The sequence below is a fragment of the Rattus rattus genome, chromosome 11 (genome assembly GCF_011064425.1).
Source record: "Rattus rattus isolate New Zealand chromosome 11, Rrattus_CSIRO_v1, whole genome shotgun sequence".
Taxonomy (NCBI): domain Eukaryota; kingdom Metazoa; phylum Chordata; class Mammalia; order Rodentia; family Muridae; genus Rattus; species Rattus rattus.
The window spans coordinates 29,532,472-29,545,490 of record NC_046164.1 but is presented as its reverse complement, the minus strand read 5'-3'; the positions used below and the strand labels follow the sequence as shown (position 1 = coordinate 29,545,490).

General features: G+C 42.5%; 1 protein-coding gene across 1 annotated transcript in view; it reads left to right on the top strand.

Moving 5' to 3' along the window:
* Positions 1 to 13,019, top strand: part of Txk (TXK tyrosine kinase) — a 46,181-nt gene that overhangs the window by 4,297 nt on the left and 28,865 nt on the right. The window contains exons 4-5 of the mRNA XM_032916289.1: positions 210 to 275; positions 6,791 to 6,845. Of these exons, the coding sequence (XP_032772180.1) occupies positions 210 to 275; positions 6,791 to 6,845 (121 nt within the window). The remainder of the gene's footprint in view (positions 1 to 209; positions 276 to 6,790; positions 6,846 to 13,019) is intronic.

Here is a 13,019-nt window from a genome sequence, read left to right as displayed (position 1 = left end):
TGTAAGTCAGGGTCCTGGTGTCTACTGTAGAGAGGTTTTTGTGGAGTTGGAAAGGACATTTTTATCTGTTTAACAGTGTAACGAGTAAGATGCTTTTGGTTTCTCCCTACATCTTCCCTGGGGTGAGGATGGGGTTGAGTAACTGTTGTCACAGTAATGTTACAAACCGGTCTCCCATCTTGAGTTTTTTGTTTGGTGTTGTGTTGCAGGAATGAAGGCTTAATCCCAAGCAACTATGTGACAGAAAACAGACTCACCAATTTAGAAACATATGAGTAAGTTCTCCCTAACAAGACTGCACTGTGATAAACCTTGGAAAATCAACCTGCTTTGGGAACTTTGAAGTACAGACAGTTTTCAAGTTTATAAAAGAAAAAGAAAGTAACACATCTGATAGTCTTAGCAAGGAAGAGACCTCTGATTCTGACCACAGTTGCTTCTGGAAATCCTTCTTAAGATCCTATTGGTTTCGTTTTTGCATGGCCGTGCCTTAGACACACTGATACACCTGTTGTACTGTGTGTCCTACACAGAGCTTTGATTTATCAAAATGACAGATTGTAAATCCGACAGTCTGCACCACCTGGTTCTCTCGTTTTGATAATTTTTAGAAATAGCTGAGGATAAGATGTAGGCTAATGATACGCTTTGAAAGAACCTTAAGTGTGCTTATCCAATTTCTGCTTTAAAAACCTTCCTCTATTTTAGATAGCAATTATAACTTTGGAATAGGGAGGTCTGAGCAATGACTTTGTAGGTGAGAGCATAAAGTTGATAGGTTAAGTCAGAGCTGTAAAGCGACAGAGCTGGGTGGGACTTGTATTTTTATAAAGTTAGAGTCTCAGTGTGGGTTCATGCTCCCTCCTCCCTTTGGGTACTCATCTCGTAGCTAGCATAGGCTTCCAACAGGCATCAGTTTGTGATAAGAGTAGTGGTGTCAAGTGTTTCTTGAGACCAGACATCAGAGACAGAGGAAGAAGCTTCCTTGGCTTTGTTACTCATTTAGAAAAGATTCAGCGAAACTTTCCCTAAAATAGCTCCGATTCCCAAGGTTTTGATGAGTGTACAGGGGCACCTTTGAGCACAGATGACGATGATGGCAGGGCATGCGACACATCTGACAGGATTTCCCAGACTGCTCTGGTGGTCCTCTCTTCCTCCCTCGCACCATGCTCTTCAGCTCCCTCACAAAGTGTCTTCACTCTTTTCCTTCTCAAATGTCCTTTCTGTTGACCTGACCCGTTGGCTTAAGATTCCAGTCTCTACTTTCCACCCTCTTTGGGGGACTGAGCCACCTCCCTTAGAAAACAGTGTCACGGCCATTTATGGTCACTCAAACCTGCCTCATAGGGTCTCACTGCTCCCCTATGCTAAAGCTGGCCAGAAATACAAGTCTCGTTTCAAGGAGATTGTGTACAAAAGCCAACCCAGAATAATTAGAAAAATAGGACGTTTTTTGATTCTTGTTCAAGTTTGAATTTTCCAGCAGCTCAAAGGAGATATGTGTGACAATGCCTACAGGCCTGGTGGTGACCCAATGGACACTCACTGCCAGTAAAGTTTCCACCGATTCTTTCCGTCATGTCTCAGTTGCCGAGCCTCTGGCTTTACACTGGTTTACACCGTAGATACCAAATGAACACCTCGAGGGCCAGAATTTCCATTTCATTTCTCTGGGCTCCGGTTTGCATGAGTTTTAAAATCATGCTTTTTTTTTTTTAATGATTCAACTTTTAGGATGACTCACTAAATTTTATTTCTTTTGAAACGGGTGCATTAACGTAGGAATATAATAGTTATGATTAATCACCAGAACTTATCGACCACTTAGTATGCGCCATATACTTTTGTGATGTCTACACACAGGAATCTCCATAGGTGGAGTTTCTGGGTGCAGAAGCAACTGAGTACACTACAGTGTCATGATTACAGTGCTGTGTTTCCGGGCAACGCTTCCGACTGTCTCTGAATGCTCTAGTAAGTGGGAACACCTACTCCAGGTGGTACATAGTAACATTCAATACAGTCTAGTGATTATTATTATTTCTGTGAGCAGTGAAAAGCATGAGAAAGTCCTTTATAGTTTGTCCCACCCTGCCTAGTTTTACAGGTGACCAGCAGGTCCTAGTTACGTTAGCGTCTGAGTCCCGTTTATGTGTTAGATGTATCTGATCTCAGTTGCTTAGAGCCCTGGGGATACAATTTTCTAAATCAAAGCCCAAGAAGCACAACAGAGCTTTCCTTGTTTTAATGAGGTTTACAGTTAGCAAAGGAAACAGACATTAAAGCAATTCTACATTTAAAAAAAAACCCAAATATATAATTCTAAATTTTAGTGCTAAATTGTACTTCTTAGAGAGTATTGTAGGACATCACAGGAGAAACCAGGAGGAAATGATTGATGTGGATAGAAGAGTTGGGTTAGGGAAGATGTATATAAGAATGGGACATGAACTCTCGAGGTGGTAGGAGGCAGTGTGAAAGGTGACGGTGGACTTCTGCTATCTCAGGGGAACACTGATATCTAGAAAGATTGATGGCTGCTTTTGTTTTAAACTCAAATGATCAACAGACTGCTGTGCTAACAGCTTTCAGTAATCTTTTACATTCAGTGGGCCGATCTTGATAAATTATTTATAAATTTAAATAAATAGGAATAATCATTGCAATTCAAGTTCTATTTGCCAAATGTACTTAAATATTTAGTGCTACTTATGAGCCCAGTTAATTAAACTTTCTGAAACATCTGATTGGCATTAACAAACTGGATATAGTCAGTTAAGGTTTTAAGTGATTGGCAAAGCCAATGTCCAACTTCAAATGTTGTGGTAAGTCTTATGTAAGTTCTTTAAATGATGCTGGGAAGCTGAATGTTTAAACGATGTGGGAAATTAAGTTCTCTTAACTGTGCAAATATTTACAAGTCAGTTAAATTCCCTTTTGCTGCAAATAACAAGTTTAGAATTAATTATGCATTTGAAACCAGCAAAAACCAGATTACTCGTTATCTTTTTATAAACATTTAAAATACTAAATGTGTTGATAATCCAAACTCTACCTGGGAGGTGAACTTGTTGATTTATCTTTTTTCTTTCCTGTACTGAATCCTTGACATTTTCAGAGCTCCACAGTCATCTACTAAGGGAAGCAAATTTACCTTTTCAGATGTAATGGCCTTTCTAAATCAAAAACCTGAGGAACCCAGCAGTGCTGTTGCCCATCACTTAGAAGTCTAAGACAAGTCTATGGCCACACTACCTCACACCCATCTTGGCTCACCACCAGAATGCTAGGGGTTGTGTGTGAGTGGAAATCAAGGCCTTAAATAACACACACACACACACACACACACACACACACACACACACACACACACACACACACACAGAGGCTGTGTCTACTGAATTGTGGCTTCATATGTTGGTTTGCTTTTTTAATGTCCACTATTTGGTATTAGTTTAGTATAAGGATATGGAAGATAGTCTATGATGCTTTTAATTGTCAATTAACTGCAATCTATGAACACATGGGAAGAGAATCTCAATGAGGGACCTGACTAAATAAGGTTGGCCTGTGGGCACAACTACAGAGGATTGTTTGGATCCAATCAATAGGGCAGGAAGACCTGTCCATTATGGTTGGCACAATTCACCATTCCCTACACAGGGGCTCCCTAACTGTATAGGACTAGGCAACTGTTTGAGTCAGTGTGGTAATCAGGATTCTTCAGAGGAACAGAACTTATGGAATGAATCATATATATATATATGGTTTATTATACTGGCTTGTAGGCTGTGGTCCAGCTGGTCTACCAATAGAAGATCTAAGAATCCAGTAGTTGTCAGTCCCTGAAGTTGGATGTCTCAGCTGGCCTTTAATATACACTGGCATCCCAAAGAAGTAGGCTTTAATGGCAGGGAAGGGATGAATTTGCTAGTAAGAGCGAGGGTAAGCTCCTGACTGTGGATGGTCAGTGACTGGCAACCTCTAGTTCCTGCTGCCTTACTTCCTGGAGACAGTGGACTGTAACCTGGACTTCTGAGCCAAGAGAAACCTTTCCTTGATTTTGTTGAGGTCTTTTTAGCTCAGCAACAGAAAATGAAACTAAGACTTGGTCTTACCTTGTTTTTTAAAAACCCTTCTACGTTTTAGCATATGATGTAAATGGATGAAATTCTGAAATACAGTGCTCCCCACTGTGCTCCCAATCTCGAGTCACCCTCATTACTTAGAAAGAATAGAGCCCCCCAAAGACCCGGACTCTGTCACAAGTTTCTACCTGGCTCTCTGGTGACCACTTTGAAGTTATTCTTATGACATCTCCATATGGGCGGATTTCTAATTCATGTTTAAGCCAATGAATGCATTCACTTTTGTTATTTATCACTATAATGAACAAATGTTAAATACTAAAATTTACACCAACGTCATAGCAGGTGGAAAATATATTTGACAATGCTACTTATATGAACTCTCATTTTGAACAGCATTTTACAGTATTTTTCTATTTATTTACTTATTCGCTTTACATCCTGATCATAGCCCTCCCGTCCTCCAAGTCTTCCCTTACAGGGTACCTCCACCCATTTCTCCCTCCCCTTCACCTATAAGAATCAGGAGGTCCCTCCTGAGGAACCAACCCACCCTCCACCTCAAACTAACTGCAAGAGTCGGTACATCCTCTCCCACTGAGGCCCTACAAGACATGCCAGTCAGTGGAGCAGTTGACAAAGTCAGGGTTAACCTTTGCTCCAGTTCTTAGGGGACCCACATGAAGACCAAGCTGCACATCTGCTGTATATGTGCGGGGGACCTAGGTCTAGTCCTTGTATGCTTTTTGACTGGTGGTTTTGGGAGCCCCCAAGGGTCCAGGTTAATTAACTCTGCTGGTCTTTCTTGTGGGGTCCCTATTCTCTCTGGGTTCCTCAATTCTTCCCCCAACTCTTCCACAAGACTTCCTGAGCTCTGTCTAATATTTGGCTGTGGGCCTCTGCATCTGTTCTGGTCAACTTCTGGGTAGAGGCTCTCAAAGGACAGTTATGTTGGGTTCCTGTCTGTGAATCCAGGCTGACAGATACACAGGTGACCTGAGGGTCCAAGGTAGTTGAAGGAGGAAGGCAGACCTGCAATGTGCGCGTATAGATCTTCGGAGGATAGCTCTGCACATTTTCCCCCATCTGGCAGGGGTTGCTGTGCATTCGTTTATGTCCATCTCACACAAGGTACCTGTGAATCCAGGACAGTGGTGACAAATATAGCTTCACATGTTGTTCATTGTGACAGGGCTTTGACCAGCAAAGAGGCATCAGGGTCTCACAGTGTGTCCCTGTGAATCCACCACCCAGGCGGTCACAGTGGTTGTTGTTTCTTCCATCCACACAACGACCTCATCTTTGGCCTTTACAGATTCAGCTTTTCAAATTTTACAACCCAACCAATAGAGACCTCTCCGTGTTAGTTTCCCTTGCCTTTAATACTGCCTCATTTCACCAGAAGGACTTTTGTCTTTCTGTGAGAGATTTTAGACCCATCTTGAAATCCCTCCAATACTGTAACATTCACTTAAAAGTCCAACGGATGTTCACTCTTATTCTCCCCAAGCTCCCATCTTGAGTGGCCAATGACTTTGTCTAAAATCCATTGTCACCGTCTTGTTTCCTATGGTTCATCTTTTCTACTGTCTACTTTTCAGTTTGAAGCCACTAGTGGCTTAGATAGCTGGCCAGTTTCTCACCACCAGGTGTTAGGGGAAGTGCACACACCAAAGAACTCCATCCTATGACTCAGAGGGCTTTCAGTGAGCCATCTCTGGCTGGTCCATGGTGACTCAGTCCCTGCTCAACGTTGTCTTCTCCTCTCTACACTCCACAAAGCAGTATTTCTGGTAATATTCCATTACATTTAAAGTTCTTTGTAAATATTTTTACTGTGAAGTTGAAATTTTCTCAACTTCTCTGTCTTCGTTTGACCATCCTCTGTTTTCTGTACGCTATATGTTTCCTGATTAAGGTTGATCATATCAAACTACATGTTACCTTATAATACAATTTAATTATGCCTACTGTGTGAGGTTCTGAAAGTTAGTCACCCAATAACACATCGAATGCAGAGAAAACAAAGGGATTGAAAGGAGAAGAAAACGTGCTGATTTAAGGAAGGAGAGAACCCCAGTGTGGCTTAGTGAATAAGGGCAGACGGTGGTAAGAGAGAAGGCAAGAGAATTTGGGTCAGGAACATTGGTTGGTTGGTTGTAGACTCTGTTAATTACTAACCATATAGGGCAACGGGGGTGACTTAGGAAAATTAGATAAGTCAGGATGAATTTCACTTTGAAAGAGACGTAACACTTCTAAAAATATGCAAACAGGAACTTCTTGAGGGGGAAGAAAGAATTGGACATGGTTATATTTTAGTTTATTTGCAGAACTAAGCATTTGTTGAAGATGATAACTCCTTAACTTTGTCTCTTTCATGGACTTTTACAAGGTGTTAGTTAAATCATACAAAATTGTATATAAGCACTGTATGGGCCACAAGAGGGATATGAGCTATAGTAGAACAAACTACATTTTTTTTTTTTGGCCTCAAATAAGAAGAAAAATTTATTCAGCTTGATAAATTGGCAATATAACAGAACATTGTTATTTATCTGGATTTAGATAGTGGCTTTCGAAACTGAATTCCAAAATAAAGACTTAAAAATGAAGGGATTCGAGTAGTTTGGGGGGGACAAGGAGAGGCTGAAATACATAATATAAAGTTAAAAATGTGTTCCTTGCTACTTTTGCAGATGGTATCATAAGAACATCACCAGAGACCAGACGGAACGCCTGCTGAGGCAAGAGGTAAGCCTGTGTGTCCAGAGCAAGCCTCGGCCATTTCTAGTAATCCTGAGAAGTTTATTAGAAAGGCTGTCGCTATTCAAAAGACGAGTGCTGGTGCTCTTTCTAATCTCGAAAAGCCCTCACAACCCCATTCCCACTGCACATTTTTCTAAGTCAGAACGTAGACATGTTTATTTGCATAAAGATCACCTTTTCATCGTCTACCATCATCATTTCAGAAACAGGTTGCCCTTGAAGTGATTTCAACTCTAGACTCTTTCATTTGAAATGTACTCTCTCAGTGGAGTCTGTGTCTGAGTCACCCATGACAGTGGTTCTAAGCCTCCCTAAGGCTGCCACCCTTTAACACAGTTCCTCACGAGGTGACCCACCTCCAACTATAAAATTATTTTCACTGCTACTTCATAACTGTAATTTTGCTACTGTTATGAATTATAATGCAAATATCTGTGTTTTCTGATGGTCTTAGGTGACCCCGTGAAAGGGTTGTTAAACCACAAAGGGGTCATGACCCAGAAGTTAAGAACCACTGCTATAAGCACTTTGCTGCGACAGAGACTCAACCTGGTGACCTCAGCTTACACTCACGAAAAGCACAAATACAGAAAAATGTGCTGTGTTCATTTCTTTAGTATTTAGAAACAAAGGGGAGGAGAGTTGGTTGTTAAGATATTAAATTCATATCAAAACTACTCATTTAGGTCAAAGCAAGACAAAACAGCAGAGAGTTTGAGTTTCCAATTGTCAGTGCGTGGTCACTGTGGGGAAAGGAAGAGTCAAACCCAGACCCTGGAGAGGAAGTGTTGTGTCACATGTCACTGTCTGGTGGCCTCAGGTGTTCGGGGATTCTAGAACTACAAATGAGCATCACCTCTGTATCTATATATAAAAGCATCCATGCCAGTAATGGCCCAGGATGCTGAGAAGACCAACTCTAAAATAGAGGAACGAATGGAGGAGGGGACGCTGGTCAGGCCTAGCCCTGCATGCTTGTGAAAGCTTGTGAACTCCTCAGCTTCCATTCTGGAAGGTTAAGGGAAGGAAAGCCGGGAGCAGCTTCCCAGTGAGCAAGAGGACATAGGTCACATGATCCCAGGACCGTGTATGTCCAGCACAAGAGCTTCTGTAATTGGAAGTTCTCGTCTTGCTGAAGACACCAGAGCAAGGTGGCGTAGCACAGCCCACATGCCCGCCACACTGAAGCAATATTAAAACAGTTGGCCCTGAGTTTTTCAAAGATTTTGTTATTGTTGTTTGCTTTCCCTTGTTGAGATAGAACCTCCTATGGCCCAGGCTGGCCTCAGACTCACTACATGGCTGAGAATAATCTTTAGTTTATGATATTCCTGCCTCCAACCCTCAAGTCATGATCACAAGCATGGGCCCTATGTTCAGCTGACCTGACATTTCTGAAGGGTCTAAAATTCCACACACAGTTGCAGCCCACACCATCATTGCTCCCTCCACACTCACTAGAGGCAGTTAAAGAAACCTGCGTTCTGATTTGTCCATTGTTTATAACTATAAATACTATCCACATGTCTAAGTGGATGATTTTACCACTCAAATGAAGAAGCTCGTATACATTGATATTTACTTAGTTTTGAGACACAGTCTCACTGTGTAGCCCACGGTGGACTCAAACTTGAGGCAGCCCTTTTAGTTGCTAGGGTAATAGGTATGAGCTACTATCTCAGATTGTTGGCTTTTTGTGAAAATATTAAGCTCATTCACTCGTGTACATGGAGAACCAACATACTGTGTAATATTTCACTGTATGCATGTGAAAAAGTTATCCAATGTTCATAACCATTCAACTTGTTTATAACCTTTTACCTTTAGGGACACTGAGGGAATATTCTTCCTTGTAAAAATCATCTTGCATACACAGGCACACACTGGATGTTCAGATTTAATATTACCAGGCATTTGCAAGCCTTGATTCAGAATAGAGTGACAGCCAGTTCGACTGGCTGTGGTTGTTTGAGTTCCAGTGGTCCTCATAGGTTCATATATTTGAATGCTTGGTCTGAAGTTGGTGGAATTGTTCGGAAAGGATCAAGAGGTGTGGCCTGGTTGGAGGAAGTATGTTACTCTGTGTGTGTGTGTGTGTGTGTGTGTGTGTGTGTATGTGTGTGCTGAAGCTTCCAAAGCCCACACTATTCTGTGTTCCCAGATAGCATTTTCTCTCTCTCTCTCTCTTCCTCTCCCCCTCTCCCCTCTCCCTCTCTCCCTCTCTCCTCTCTCCCTCTCTCCCTCTCTCCCTCTCTCCCTCTCCCCCTGTCTGTTGCTTTGTGTCTATGGTTGAGACCTACGCTCTCGCCTATTGGTCCAGATCATGCTTGCCTGCCTGCTGCCCTGAAACCCCGCCCCTCCCCAGAATGTTCATAGATGCCAGCCCTCTGGACTTATTTCTTCCAAATGACATGTTATGGTTTTACTGCTGTGAAGAAACACCATGACTAAGGAAACTCTTATAAAAGACAACATTTAACTGGGGCTGGCTTACAGGTTCAGAGGTTCAGTCCAGTATCATCAAGGTGGGAGCATGGCAGCATCCAGGCAGGCATGGTGCAGGAGGAGCTGAGAGTTCTACATCTTCATCTGAAGGCTGCTAGGAGAAGACTGTCTTCCAGGCAGCTAGGGTGAGGGCATTAAAACTCACACCCACAGTGACACACCTACTCCAACACCTCCTAATAGTGCCACTCCCTGGACCAAGCATATACAAACCATCACACCTTACTCTTAGCGTTTTGCCATAGATATAGAAAAGTAAGATACTAGTTCACACTTTTATTCTTTAAGAATTTCAAACAAGTATACACATTTTGGTCATATTCACCTCCCATTTCTTCCGACTCCTTCCAGATCTCTCCTCACATCTCCCTTCTAACTTCATATTCTTTAAAAAATAAACTGCTAAGTATAACTGCCCACACACACACTGGAGAGAAGCTGTCCACCAGAGCACCAGGACCACATTCCTGATGAGAACTGACTTTCCTTCCACTACCTGTCATCAACTGTCAATCGGTCCTCAGCTAGGGGTGGGCACTGTGTGTCCCTCCTTTGCCTATGCTGCAATGTTGACTGGATTGGGCTAGCACAGGCTTCTGCTGCAGCCACAGCTGCTGTGAGTTCATGAATACGGAAGTCCTGTCAAGCTCTCCTCCACTGGCTCTTACAATGTGTCTGTCCCCGTTATCCACCATTCCCAAACTCTTGGAGGAAAGTGGATATAATAAGCAACCTCACTGCTACCTGAGGATTCCACCAACCCCTGTTTTCTGTAGTTTGATCAGTTGTGAATCTCTGTATTAACTGCCATCCACTACACAAAAACGTCTCTCAGATCAGGTCTGAGAGCTGCCTTAATCTACGGGTATAGAGAAATGCATTTAGAGGGAATGTTGATACTATCTTCCTTTTCCAAAATAATAGTACTGTGCTCACCCCTAGGATTTATGAGCTCCCCAGCCACTGATTTTTGGCCAGATTTACATTACCAGGTGTAAGTTTCCTCCTGAGCAAGGGGCCTTAAATCCTATCAGAAAGCAGTTGTTTACCTACCCCCCTCTAATGTTCATGTCACTATCCTACTAATGGGAGCAGCTTTCTAGGCCTGTCATTATTGAAGCTCCCAGGGGTCACAGCCAGTAAGATGATTGATTTTTAACTCCCCCAGAACCTACACCACACTTCCCATGTACCAAGAAAGCTAGCCAGAAGGAAGGAAGCTTTCAGATAAGGACCAGGGTGATTTTTCTTGAGTTCTGTGACCAAAGTGTGTGGTGTCTTCAACAATAGGGTCTTACCATCAAGTTTTGGTGGGTAACCAAGAACAATGGGGATAGCTTGTAATGTTTTAGGGTCCTCTGGGCCTCCTTTGATTAGCAATTTAGTTAGTGGTATCACATATTTGAATCTAGGTCTTTCAATTAGCAATCTGTGGCTTCTGAGAAAAACATTATCTCTCATGTAGGATAATTATATTTAAACTAACAGAAAAAGACAGAGAGAGAGAGAAATAGAGACACATAGACACACACACACACACACACAGATGTGCATACATGGAAGTTTATAGAATAGTGGGTTTCTGTGTGACTCTTTCAACTATTCTCAGTGTTAGTCATTCCTCCTAATTCTCAAATTCCTTTCTCTTCCATCCATTCCCCCTCTCCTCCCCATATCCTTTTCTTTCCCCTTCATATCACCTTAGACAAAATCCAACATTCTTCATGATAAGAATTCTGGGAGTCGGGATAGAGGGAACATATCTCAACATAATAAAGGCTGTTTATGAGAAACCTGTGAACAAACAAACACTTAAAACATGTCTACTAAGATCAGGAACAAGAGAAGGGTGTGTAAGTGTGTGTGTGTGTGTGTGTGTATGTGCATGTGAATGTGTGTGTGCATGTGTGTATGTGTGTGTGTGTGAGTGTGTGTGTGTATGTGAGTGTGTGTGTATGTGAGTATGTGTGTGTTGTGTGGTGTGTGTATGTGTGTGTGCATGTGAGTGTGTGTGTGAGTGTATGTGAGTGTGTGTTTGTGCATGTGAGTGTGTGTGCGTGTGTGTGTGGTGTGTGTGTATGTGTGTGTGTGTGTGTGTGTGTGGTGGTGTATAGTGTGTGTGGTGTGTGTGGGTAGTGTGTGTGTGTGGGTGTGGGTGGGGGTGGTGTGTGTGGTGTGTTGTGTGTGTGTGTGTGTTGTGGTGTGTGTGTTGTGGTGTGTGTTGTGGTGTGTGTGTGTGTGTGTGTGTGTGTGTGTGTGTGTGTGTGTGTGTGTGTGTGTGTGTGTGTAGGCCAGAGGCTGATATCTGGGATCATCTTTGCTTGCCTGCTCTACATAATACATTAGGTAGGGTCCTTCACTTGAACCCAGAGTTTGCTGGTTTGTTTAGGCGAGCTAGCCAGACTGTTTCAGGAATTCCCTGCTTCTGTCTCTCAAGTGTCACAGGCAGGCTGCCACACGTGACCAGCTGGGGATTCAAACTTGGATCCTCCTGCTTACACAGTAAACGCTTTACCCACTGAGCCATCTCCTCAGCCCCTTTTGTCTACTCTTCTACACAGTCCTTTGTCCTTCCTACCGTCTTCCCACATCAGTACACAAGAGTGTTTCCTCACTCTATACCTCGGATCGATTCCCTAGTTTAGATATATCACAATTTGTAAGTCAACGAATGGTTCATTATGGAAAGTGAGGCGTACTCTCCTTTCTATTAAACAATGCTGCCTTCTACTCTCTCCTCCCACAAATCTTTTTTCTATTTATGAGTCTTCATAGACAAAATCTCCAAAGTGGAAATCAGGGCCGAAGGGAATATGCATTTCTGACCTCGGTAGACCGCAACGCGCCCTCTGTAGGAGAGGTGAGGAATTACAAGAGTCTAGCTATCCATTGGAAATACAGGAGCATCTGTTTCTCACACTCTTTCTAGGCAGCATTTCATGGGCAACATCTGGATCCTTCCCTGATGCCTCATCTTACTGAGAACTTGATTTGCAGTCTCTCAGCCTAGGGATGTTAAGTGCTTTTCATACATTGTATTTTACGTGTTTGATTTTCTTTGTTGTAATCTGTTCATATTCTCTGCGTGGCTTTCTACTAGGTTTTTGATGCCTTTCTCAGAATCTACAGAATCTATGTAGCTATAACTGAGGAAGCTAATCCTGGTGGCATGTGACTATATTTCCTATATGTTTTTGATTTTTCAGTGGTTTTCTGGCATGAAGAAGGTATTTGAGTTTTTGCATGTTTGAATTCATTGACATATTTTTGTAAAGATTGATAATTATAACAAGGTAGAACTGCCTTCTTCACTCCAAGGTTACAAGAGAAACTCCCCGTGTTTTCTGGATGAGGCTGGTGGTTTTATTAGGTGAACTGGCACCTTTTGTTCATTCCTAAGGTTTCCTGTTGCAGTGAGTGGGGGGAGTGGTTACTTATTCACCAAGTACCTTCCTCTTCCGCACTCACTGGCGTTGCCACATTCATATCGATAAAGAGTGGTTATTTTGAATTACACCTGTATTATTCAACTTATCTTCAATCGGCAGCCTGTATATGATGAACCTATGACCACCATCAAGTTAAATGGAGGGAAAAACTCACAACATGTCCACTAAGATCAGGAACAACACAAGGGGTGTGTGTGTGTGTGTG